The sequence below is a fragment of the Ixodes scapularis genome, unplaced genomic scaffold (assembly GCF_016920785.2).
Source record: "Ixodes scapularis isolate PalLabHiFi unplaced genomic scaffold, ASM1692078v2 PGA_scaffold13__105_contigs__length_92229423, whole genome shotgun sequence".
In the NCBI taxonomy this organism is placed as follows: Eukaryota; Metazoa; Arthropoda; class Arachnida; order Ixodida; family Ixodidae; genus Ixodes; species Ixodes scapularis.
Genome location: NW_024609839.1, coordinates 72991789 through 73004306, shown reverse-complemented (window position 1 = coordinate 73004306; position 12518 = coordinate 72991789). Strand labels below are relative to the sequence as shown.

General features: G+C 45.1%; 1 protein-coding gene across 4 annotated transcripts in view; it reads right to left on the bottom strand.

Moving 5' to 3' along the window:
* LOC8030072 (AF4/FMR2 family member 1) overlaps positions 1–12518 on the bottom strand; it is a 93240-nt gene that overhangs the window by 17513 nt on the left and 63209 nt on the right. For all 4 annotated transcript variants that reach the window (XM_029975950.4, XM_029975951.4, XM_042289947.1 and 1 more), the window contains 2 exons: positions 1940–1991; positions 1305–1360 (listed from right to left, as the gene is read on the bottom strand). In XM_029975950.4, the coding sequence (XP_029831810.2) occupies positions 1305–1360; positions 1940–1991 (108 nt within the window). The remainder of the gene's footprint in view (positions 1–1304; positions 1361–1939; positions 1992–12518) is intronic.

Sequence of the window (12518 nt, the reverse complement as noted above, 5' to 3'; positions counted from 1 at the left end):
CAAGTTGTTTCGTTTATTTCCTTTTGCCGAAAAACGAATACTGAGGTTTTTTAAGAACAGCTCTTACATGACCGGATGAGGTCATAACCTTTCCGAACCAAACCACCACCTTTGCCGGCAAACAGGGCTCGCCTATGCAGACAATAAAGTTCACAAAAAAAGAAATTAAAGAAAAAAATGCTGCCGAGGGGGTCCGGACGCGACAGGACCACCGAAAAACTCAACACTACCCAACAGCTAGCCAGACGCATCCTGCTTCCTCCAACGCTGATTGGTTGCTTCCGCGAACCAATCACCGGAAGCCATTCTCTCGTTTTCTCCCCTCCCCCTCCCCCCGAAAAAAAACCAACAAACCCAGACAGACGCACACACGTCCGTCTGCTACGGGCACAAACACCAAACCGGAAATGAAAACCAGCCGAGCTCCGCGCCTTTTTAGTTCGCTCCTTTTTTTCTTCTTTTTTTCCCCCACGATGGCGCGGGAGAGTGATTAAGTGACAAACACAACGCCACGCACAACTCCTCCGAGAAATCCGCTTCATAAATCTTTTCTCCTCCGGTCAAAGATAAAAGAAAAAAAAAGGGGCGAGAAAGCGGAAAAAGAAAAATAATAATAAAAGAAAAAGAAAAACCATTCCTCGCGAACAATTCGTTCACTCCGTGACTCCAAACACGCGCACACAAAAACGTCCGCGCCGCCATTTTTTTTTTTTTTATTTTTTTTTTTAGGCAGCTAGCACCATTTATCGACTTTGACCCGAAAGACTGCATCGCAAGAATATAATCTTTTTATCTGCTTTTTTCTTTTTGATACAATAAGCTGTAAGTTCATATACATATATATATAGAATATCTAGATGGTCAAAAACATATTACACACAGCTCACGTAAAAGCTCTTCCACCACTTCAACGTCTCCCCCGACTCTTTCCTTCTCTTCTCTTCTCTTCTCTTCCCCCCCCCCCCCCCCCCCCAAACAAAAACAAAAAGAACGATTTTTATCTCGAAGAGATTTATCCATAGCGCGACTACGTGACGTATAAACCGGCTATTTTATAAGCGTATCAGCGAACGAGGCGATCGATCTCAGCGGTAAGCCGCCGCCAGACAACGCAACGGCGAACTTCGTCCCGTAACACTAAGGCGGTGAAGAAGACGCGGAGGTTCGGGACGCCACCTCTCAAACACGGCGTTGCGGATTACAATCTTAAGTTATCATCAGTAACTGACCAAATAGGCACACATCTACTAAAAGTTTACGGAATCGACATTAAAAAAAAAAAGAGCAACAAGGGATTAACTTACGTGATTTTGGAACTGGAAAAGCCAAGTGACGACGATGATTTCCGCAAGGGTGGCTCCTAAAATGACCGGGGGGAAAAAAAAAAAGAAATAGTAGAGTCGTATAAGTCAGGTAGGTGGCACTACTAGTCATGCTTCATGAGACGGCTGAGCACTTGATACTCTACTGTAAAGGGCTTCACCCTATGCCTACCGAAGACAACATAGATTTAATAAAGTCATTGGGTTTTAGAGACAGCGAAGGGAGAGTGGATTTCAAGACTGTAGAGATTACCAAGCAAAGATTAAGTGAATGGTGGCAGAAATCGAGAGAAAACTAGGTATTTTCTTATCCACTGATGGCAAGGGGGTTTCATAGCCTCACTTTCTTTGCACTGCGGAGTGAATATAGATTTCACATTTAAATATTCTAAGCTTAAATGGTAAAACAAAATGGCTAGGTGGCGTAAGCTACCGCCCGATCCAAAGGGCTCAGCCGTATTCATCCATCCATCCATCCATCCCTAGAGTGCCTTCATACACACCCTATGCTTCCCAGAACTCAAAGTCAAAACCAGCACGGTCGAATTTCCCGTTGCGCAATAAACAAATTGGGTCCAGACACCTTTAGCCTCAACGATTACGTGACAGATATTTACCTGCTCATCATCGCTGTCGCTCATCTCCAAGTCATCCTGAAGACTGCTGCCCCTGCAAGATACAAACAAACCAAGGAGCGCTTAGGTAAAATCCAGTGCCGCTTACGAAAAGGCTGAGTACCACTTATAGAAAAGCGAGTACCGCTTACAAAAAGCCGAGTATCGCTTCGGAAGAAGCAGAAAAAGGGAATAAAACGACAAGGAAACCCCAACAAAAACTGCACAAACATTTTTTTCTTTTTTTTTTTTTTAATACCAACGAAGGGTTTTGTTTTCAAGTAGAGATCACGACACGCGTCAACAATAACCGCTTACGATCGCGCTCGAAGATGTGCGGAAAGCTAGAAATTACAAGCAGGAGCTTTTTGTACACAAATATTACTCGTAAAGATCAAACGGCTTTCGCCCAAGCCTAGGAAATGACGGGGAAAAGATTTGCGACGAACGCAGAGGTCCGTGCTGCCGACTCAAATAACAGAATTTCGTTTTACAAGTGGTAGTACCACGGTAACTGACACAGTTCGAGTAGAGTTTTGCAAATTTTCTCATTTTGTATTTCGTTGAATGTAAAGCGATGGCTGAAACGCGCTGGTTGCGTCAGTTTCACGTTAATTCTAATTACTGATCCGTGCCCAGACGGGCCTAATACACATGCCCGCAGTATTTTCTAGGTAAATTAAGAAGGTTAACGAGTCGGAATATTATTTAAACTCGATCGAAAGAACCGAAACGTTTCGTCACAAGCTTCCGTCGAAGCGACCCGCTCTCGATACTCAAGCCACGATAATTTGCAAGAAAACAAATAAGGATACCAAAAACAGACAGCATTAATTGTTTCCAGCTAATGGTCGTCTGTGCCAGTCGCTTTCGTTCAATCACTGACACACACCAACACAAAAAAAAGAACCAGGAAATTAAGGAAAACTCGAACTGTAAGAAAACGAGCGAGGAATAGAGAGAGAGAGAGAAAGATGAGGAGGAGAGAGAGAGAGAGGCAGAGAGAATTTGATCAGCAGCCAACAGCGTTTCTTGAGCACGCAACCGAAACAAGCAACGGACGGCGGTGGCGGAGAAGAAAAAACGGCATATTCTGCGAACCTAGCGGACTTGATGTAACTGTAAAAAGGGAGTGACAGTACGCGGATAACGCGAGATCGGTTCACTGAAAGCGGACGAAGCGGGCTGAGCACCGCAAACGGTCTCCCAACGAATGAATACGACGGAGACCAGAACAGTAATTAATTAGGTGAAAAAAAAAAAAAAGAAAAACCTCAAGTATTTTTTTAAATTTTATTTTAAAACGAAGGTTTTTTTTTTTTATGATTTCGGCTTGATGTATAATGCGTTCTGTTTAATGTTTTTTTTTGTTTTTTTTTAAGCAAAACAGTGGTAAATTAGACGGACAGAAAGAAACAGCTCTCCAAAAACTGGCAAGTAGTCCACGAAAGAAGTAGAACCATGAGGGACTGTTTCAGCCCATAGTAACGTACAGTGCTGTTTTGTGTCCTTCGCCTATTTTAGCGCCATTTTGTCTCGAAAAGAGAGGGAAGAAAACAGTTTACATTATATTTCCACATCAAAATAAAACGTATAAAAAAACCACATTCTGAGCGCGGCCGCCTTGCGAACTCGTGGAGGCAATTGCGGAGAAAACAAAACATCTTTCAGCGACACATACGGCCGGTTACCACCTTGTAAAAACAAAGAGGAGAATAGCACGGTAACGAAGCCGGAGTTCGAATATACTCTCGAATTCAGTCGACGACCTTCTCCGTTTCCCCCCCTCGCCCCATCCATCGACCCGATCCCCGGTTTCGTTTCTTTGTTTCATTTCCCCTTCCCCGCAGAAACAGACATCGCGGAACGCGCAGGTGTTTTCTTTTTCCTTCTTTTGTTTTAGCAAAAAAAGAGAAGGCGATGGAGTACTACTGGGGAGGAGCAAAACAAAAAAAACCCTACATTTCAGAGAGTTTCCAACTGCTGGTCGGGGTCACGTGGTTTATGGTCTGCGACGTTCGCAACACGAGCTCCCAGAAGGGTCGACCAATGGACGAGCGCTCCCCCGAGGTTTTCAAGATCTCTCTTACATTTTAGGCTCTCTAGGGAGAAGATGACGTTGTTGACCCACGAGGGGTCAACAACGTCAATTGTTTGTTTCGTGTTTCTGACGTGGCGCTCGGCCGGCTGGCGTAACCGAACTCGCGTCGAGTCCACGAGCCTCATTTCGGCTAAACAGCTAGCCCCGTGGGGGGGAGGGGAGGAGGAACAGGCTGCGACGACAAAGCATTCCCCGTACTTCCTCGCCAACATAACCCTACGGTCGGACTTTTGGGCGAAGCAGACGTAAGAGAAACGCCGAAACCTTGTCGACGGTGCGCAAAATATAGCTCTCCCTCTCTCTATGGCGCCTGGCCAATGCACCGCAACCGGTCGACCTCACACGCGTTGTGTATGTACAAATTGATTCGTGCTAAACGCCATTAAAAACACACCGTCGGTGCATTGGTTTGTGGTTTTCGGTCCGGTAACCGTTCTATCTTACTGCCAGCTGGCTGCGGTATGGACTTCATGTCCCTGATTCGGACGATGATTTATACGGCGTTCCGATACGTGGGGGCGACTTTACACAAAACGCTGCACGCCGTGATCGCCGGAACTTCGCTTCACACCCCCCAGCAATTAATTTAAAAAAATTAAAAAAAAACACGCGGCGGACGTTGCGTCGAGTTGTGCGCATCTCGTTACCGACGGAGGGCCAATCACGAATCGATAGGCGCTGACGTGTCACGAGCCACGCCCCCGCGTGTGATTCCTTCTCCTGCGTTCTTGTTTGTGACGCCACGCTTTAGGAACTTTGCTTCTTATCGGTACGTTCAAGTCTCCATACCACATAGATTGCGGCGATTGGCTCTCCTCATGTGCTTTGCGGGAGAGCAGGCGGTCAAGGATCCTCAGAGTGTTCGCAACAAAGTATGGCATGCACGCATATTCGGCCGAGATTTGAGATTGCAAATATTTTTTTCCTTTTTTTGGTTTCATAAAAAGACTGCGAAAAGCAAGAAATGTATCTTCATCCTCCACGTCGTCACTAACCCGTGCTTCTAATTTCTCAAAAATCGCGTTTAAAAAAAAAAAAAAAAAAAAAAAAAACGTCGAAAAGAGAAGATTGTGTTTTAATTTTACAGATAAAGGCACGGGAGAGAGCGAGCGGCCGAATGACGAGTATATCCCATTCCTCATAATTAGTTATCGCGATTAATTATTGATCATTAATTACCGGAACTTCAGCCCGACGTGCGACAATTGTTTCGTGGCGCTCTCTCGCGCAAGCGAGCCGTAAAACACATCGCGATTAAAAAAAAAAAAAACCCGGACTACAATGATCTCTTTTGCCACGTTAAAACTCTGACGCAACGTACGCACGTAATATCACCGCGTCACACACAAAGGCACGGAGAGCAGCAACCGATAAAAGACTCCCAACCCCACACACACACAAAAACGAAACTGACAAAAAAAAGAAAAAAAAGAAAAGGGGTTCAAATGAGTGGAAGTATAACCTCCCGAAAAGAAAATAACAAATGTAAAAAAAAAAAAAAAAAAACATAATTAGAAAAAAGAAAAACGAGCTCGTTCCAGTCAGCACGCTACTCGCGTCGTATGCGTCTTTCGGGCCATGCCGGCGAGCCCCCACGAAGCACGACAGAGCCGTCAAAACGGCTCGCTACGCAATCACCGAGCGGCCGTAATGAAGACGGAGGGACAAAAACAAAGCGGGAGGGAAGGATAAAAGAAAGAGATAGACAAAAAAAGGTCACGAAGACGGAAGGTCAAGGAGAGAGAGCGAGAACACGACACCGAATTGGAGGCGAAGGCCGAATGGCGTCGCTGGAAGCGTACCCCCTCAAAAGAAAGCAAGATTCGGCTAAGAGAACTGCAGTCGCTTCAAAAGACTTCCAATAAATTGGAGATCAAAGAAAAAAAAAAAAGAGAAGCAAAAAGGAGGTATTGAGTATTGACACCTCGAAGCCGTAAAAACGAGGGGGAACTCGCAACAGCTGGACAGACGCGGCCTCGTTTTGGAAATCAACGTCGCTTTTGGAGAGGTAAGAAAAAAAAATATACGAGTTTCGACGAATCGGCGCGTGCCAAGTGTTGTATCTGGCGAGAATAACGAACGGGATAAAAAAAAAAAAAAAATGATTTGGAGTCGTTCTTTTTTCTTTTCTCGCAAAAATAAAAACGCAATGTAGCAGAAAAATTATATAAAAAAGAAAGAAGCCACGATACTAAATGTTTTATGGAACGAGTGGATGACTTCGAGAAAACGAACTTGCATTGATTTTCGTCGCTGATGAAAATACCCTTCTAAGGAAACAAATTACTTTCAACAACAGCAACTGCCGTGTCATCCTTACTTGTAAAACAGTAACTAAAAGAGGCCCACTCGAAAATTAGCAATGCAAACGAAGACCTAGATTCAATCAACAAGTTCGACAAGATCAAACATGCGCCGACTCAAGGTAACATTTTAAGCTGGGTTTATCGGAACTCATCCGTGACAAATGGCATAAAAAAAAAAGCTCCAATGCCCAGGCACCAAAAATTAAAGTAATAAACATTGTCCTTTTGTCCTTATCTCACTACTGGAGCTTCAAGTCAGCTTGAAAGTTAGAACCCCCCCCCCCCCCCCCCCCCAAAGCACTAAAAAAAATCATGTTTATTTGTTTACATGTTTGAAACAACAAGCTTAACCACTTTACAAAATGTCAAAAAAAGGGGTGACGTCATCGAAACGAGTCGCTGAACCCGGCCAACCGAAAACGCCTACGTAATTACGACGCGACGCAAAAAGCGTCGGCTACTACGCAAGCGGTACGGATCGTCTAATCGGCGCCGTACACCGCACCCAATTAAAGGTCGCAATTAAGACGACGCCGAAGCTCGCGCCTCCGCCTCCACCAAAACACTATTTAGCGTGAACAGAGGAAGCGCCGAGAGAGATCGCTGCCAAAAACCTTCCGCCCGCTAACAAAAAAAAAAAAAAAAAAAAAGATTAAAAAAGACCGACTAAATTTGACCTTTGTCCTCTTCAAATCTTGACATTTATCAATATGAAAAAAAAAAAAAAAACAACAATGAATTATTTTAATATTTTGCTGACTGAATTAAATGTGCAACTACGAGGAAAAGCTTATTGAACAACTTATCTTTCGCCAACTAAATTGAAAAACGCAAAACTACAAAAAACAAAACAAAAATACACTTATAGACGGGAAGTAGCGACAAACAGAAACAAGTGACAGCGACAAGCCTCCATCCAACACATGCATCATGTCCGCGATGGTACTTTGGCAGGCGTTTAGTCGTTCGGTGCTCGTGAAGTAAGAGCGAGCAATTGCGAGCCTGCCAAAGATACCCTCGCGCGCACGATGCTCGTGTTTAAACATAGACTCCTTTATTCTTCAAAGCCTGCCAAAACGCGAAAGACTCTGGTTTGAGGCTCGTCACTGTCCGCTGTTTCTGTTTGTCGCTCTAGTGGGACTCGGGCGTAACAGATCGAAGAATCGTAGAAACGGTATAGTAACACGTCAGCAGAATCAAAGAAACGAAGTTGGTGTCGCCAGGTTCCTCGCCGCTACGGGTACTAAAAACAAAAACAAAACAAAAAAAGCAAAAGTATAACGAAGGCCGTTTCTTCGCGTCGTACCGCCACTACGTCACGTGCACGTGACTTAACCAGGGCATAGTAAAACGTGTGGTAACCCCGAACGCACTCCAAACCGTGTTTCGTCGTGCGCAACGGAGGACGTCTACATCAAACAAGATTGCGTACAGATGTTCTTCGTGCAGTTTCGATGACCTTCACGGCCTGTCACCACGTCACGTGTTCACGACGTATGGCTCCACGACGCTCCTGCCTAGAAAACGCGCAGACCGATTCCGCAAAATAACGCATCTTTCTTTTTTTTTTTTTTTTTGCTGGAATGTTATTAATTACACGCATAAAAACACATTCTGTATTTACGCGTGACGGATAGACGTTTTTCGTGGTCAAATAAAAACTCAAAACGTGATATAAACCGCACACCGAAACGCACTGCTTGCAGTTCATACGTTTTTTTTTTTTTTTTTTTGTTTACAAGGCTTTTACGTGACTTTATTATAGTGAACTCCATAAGTGTGACGTTCCATTAACCTCGCATGTTACAATGCATTTTGTATCCCGTCTGCTCGAAATCTTCGCCACTCCAGCACCGTGCACCTCCTCCCCGTTCCTCTGCCTCGCAACCTGACCGCTAGGAGGCACCAGTTACCGCTGCGCAGTTGAAACGGGGTCAAAACACCCGCCTCGCTAGTTCACGTTTTGTTCGCTGGGCGGCGTCGCCTCTATGGAAGTTGCGTAATACTCACATCCTAGGCTTACGCTGCTGCTGCACATCTTGCCCGAGTCACACAGTGGGGACTCCACCGCCGACAAATCACACTCCGCCCCAAAAAACCGAGCGGGAAGGAACACACAACTTGATGACGTTACCACAGAGGACGATGACGACGACACACGCACGCACCAGCAGCAATACCAACGCGGAAGCACACAACGATGACGACGACACGGAGAGGCGCGTCACACGTCCGCCGAGAAGGCGCGTATTCCAAATGGAGCCGTGCCCGACGAACACACGCAACAGCCACGGCGCGCGAAATGTAGAAATATCCTTCTCCGCTCCACACACAGCTGCTGCCGCACAAAGCCAGCGCAGCGCGCGCGGACTGTTGGCGAAGCGAGCGACATGAAGGAGGAAGATATCGGAGGAAAGGCAGGAGAGGTCTCGCGCGCGAGCGAAGGAAGTGACGTCGTCAGAGCCCGCGCCGGCGCCCGCCGCCATGACCGCCTCTCTCCTTCCGGTGCATTCCGATCGCTACGTCGCGCCTCGACGCAGACGAAAAGGTAGACGTCAAAACGAGCAGTTTTCCATCGTGCGGTAAACGGGCATGAAGTACTTTGCAAATAGTGGGCACATGGAAACTTTGAATAGAACCAGCCATGAATCGGTTTGAAATTCCAGTGAGTAGCCGTCTATCTTTTCCAATAAGGGCCGCGAAATAAACATCTGCGAGCTCTATTCGACGAAGTGGAAGCATTGAGACTTCGACGAGAAGATCCATGGCTCTTTTTTTGGAATAAAGCTCCCAAACAGGAAAAGAGGACAGTAAGTAGAGAGCATCCACGGGGTGTGCCTATTTTTTTTCTATTTTTTTATACACGATGAAAGTGGGTTTGTTTTTAGGCTGGCATATTAATTGTTATTGGTGTTTCGCCTCAAACGTGAAGCTCCCCAACTCACAAAGAATCTGAAACCCACTGCTGTCAGTGCACGTTTTCAACAAAAAACAAACGCCAGTACATAAAAAAAAAAAAAAAAAGTGGCGACCAACAAGTCTGCAAGCAGACGACGTAAACGACGCGACCGCTGCGAGCAGACGACGAAAATAAAAACCCACGTAAACACTCGCCGGCACGCTCTCCCCTCCATCTTTCTTTCTCGCCCCAAACATTTCCGGCGACCATCTTTGTCTAGGCTTCTTTTTTTTTTTCGTGGAGGGAGTGTTTGGGGTTACCTTTTTGTTGTTATTTACGTTCTTTAACCAGCGAGCAATAGGATCAAGGTTCGGAAAGCCGACGCTAGATTTATTGCGGCAAGCAGCAGAGGACGAACGAAAAACAAAGACGCGCTGTCCTCCATGACGACGGAACAACTTGGAGTCGTCGAAATGAACGAACTGAACAACAAAGGCTGTAACCGTCGCTGAAAAGCAACGTCGTAATTCCTCACAACTAAACGCCGAAAAAAAAAAACAAAGGAGATGTAAAGGACAACGACCACAATCATAACAAAACATGGCTCAGGAAGCAATAACAAATAAAATAACAAATAAAAAAATGACACATCTAATAACAAAAGTAATATTACCATGGATGCCATTCGTATGCCGAACGTAAAAACACAAACATAAGCTCTGGCGATGTTGTCCGTGAGAACCTCACGGTGCTTTACACAACGCACGTCGCAACCCATTTTATGATATTTACCTTTCTTGGTTCCTGTTTTTTTTTTGTTTGTTTTTTTGTCTTTGCCTTAGACAGAAGAAACAAAACATTACGACGACGAAATGGCCAAATCTTGTAGGGATATCGACAAACACCGGTGGCCCAAACGCGCCTTCATGCGTACGTATATGCATACATAGTGTACACATTATGTCCTAGGCTCAGAACAAGAAAAGACAAAAAATAAAAAAAAAGACAACTAAACAGACGAGTTTTTGGAAAACCGCTCGAGATTCTCAGGACCGGCTGGAGATGGTATTGAGAAAACGCTAAATGCCGTTCCTACGAGGGAAAAAAAACAACAACAACAGAAACGTCCTATTTGCGTTGGGAATGCTTACAATAAAGAGGACTACGAAGCAACTTGAGCAAAGCCAGAGAATTTCCTTTTTCGTTTCGTCGTTCCTTCTTTCGACTTTTTCTGCGTGCGTGCTCGGCAGAAAGAAACAAACAACTCATTTGAGAACCACGAAACGTTAGCATAATTAGCTTCAAACAGATGACAAAGCGGACAAAAAATAATAATTACCTCACTTTTTTTTTTTTTTTTTTTTAACCAGCAACCGGTTTCTTTTGCAGACAAAGAGAGCGCGCTGCTGAGTGTCGACGCCAATCCTTCTCGCCAATCAACTAAACAAATGAATGAGGATGAGGACAAAACAGATGAAGCCCAGACCTAACGACCGAACGGACGAAAAGAGAAGTGTAAGCCTGCGCGGACACTTATTTCTTTCCGATTCAGAATTAGCATTGTTTTAGAAACCGGATTGTTACGGAGAGCGGCTGCGACTTAGCACGAGCCTAAAATCCAGGGAGGAACTAAAAAGAAGCAGTGCCAACCGCGCAAGTTTTAACTGCCTTCCCGTGTTGGTTTCCCCGCCACTGCACACAGACAACTACGAACGCTACCATACACAAAACAGTAACGGACAATGAAAAGAAACAGGGAAGCTACATACATAAAAGATGAAAAGGAAGGCACAAAAATGAGCCAAACGTCGGCTCGGCCGAAACCAGACGACCCAACGCCGGCGGTTTGTTCCAACAAGTTCGTGTGCACTCCACCGAGCCGAATCCGTAGTCAAAAATATCCGATAAAAAAAAAAAAAAAATAATTGCTGGGCAAGTGTGAAATTGAAACCCTCCCGTCTCCTTTATCATCTGAGGGGAACAGAATCAACATAAAGCCGGTTTCAAATTCTCCCCCCCCCCCCTTTTTTTTTTCTCTTCTTTTTTACTTGTGCTCGAAAAGAAAAAAAAAAAAAAAAATTCAAGCTTCGCGGGAGGGCGCTTTCAGAAACTGAATGGATTTGCACCCGAACGTAAATTTAAAAAAAAAAAAAAAAAAAAAAAAAAAAAAAAAAAAAAAGAGGTTTGAGAGGAAATAAGACGCCACGCTGGTCCACCGCACGAAACACCGTCGTCAGCCTGCGCCCGACATTTAACAATTTCGTACCAAGAGAGAAAAAATTGCCACTGTCGATGGAGGGAAAAACAATGACTCCGTGCTCCACTGCCCGACAAGAACACGGACAATTGTGGAAGTCGAGCCCGGCCTCTACTTCCGCCAGCCGCAGTTTCCGATTGGTCCCTCTGCCCGGCAAGTCACTTCCGGCGTCGACAACGACATCTGGACGGGACTTTCGCAAATTCTCGAAGGAGCCTCGAAAGGAGCCTTCGAACTTCTAGTGAAATTCGATGAAGTTCGTTCGACCAATGAAACCTGTTACCGAAATTCGGCACGAAATTTCCGATTTGTGGGGCAGCGACGCCGCTTCTTGCTTTAAAACTGCACATCTTGTCACGATGCTTAAACTTCGACACTGGAAACGATATTTCAAGACAACGTAGAGGGGACGAAAGTGGACAGACTGGGTCTTCTCAACCTGCACTTTGACTAAATAATGGTCAAAGTGCAGGCCCTGAGACTGGGAAGGAACGGTTACGTCCAACATAAGCCCCGATTGACTCCGATTTATCGCCCAACAGCCTAAATTGACCCCAAAAAACCCACCAAATCTGTAACAAAACAAAACAAAACAAAAAAAAAAACGCGAAAGTGTATTTTGAAATCACGAAACCTGACGTCATCGCGCTGTGGAGGCGCTGTCTTATACGGCGCATGCGCAAATCTCGTTTCTTCGCACGCGCAGTGCAAAATACATCTGGAAACAAAAGGTCGTGAAATATTAGGTTCACGTTTCTCGCTTGGCGATTTGTCCTTTGCCGTTCTTATCAGAAAATGTCGTGACCTCATGGGATGCGGTTCTTATACTGACAATGATCCCAGAAACAAAAAAGATTTTTTTTTTTTTTTTTGGCAAGGAAATATTGAATTCATTTTTCAATTGTCAAGGCGGTTTTGTATACGACTTGATCGGCCGTTCGCTATTTCCGGCGTTCCGCAGCTGGCAAAATAGAGCGCTGTTGATCTAGGCTTCAGGGACCGTATATCACTGGCCGGGA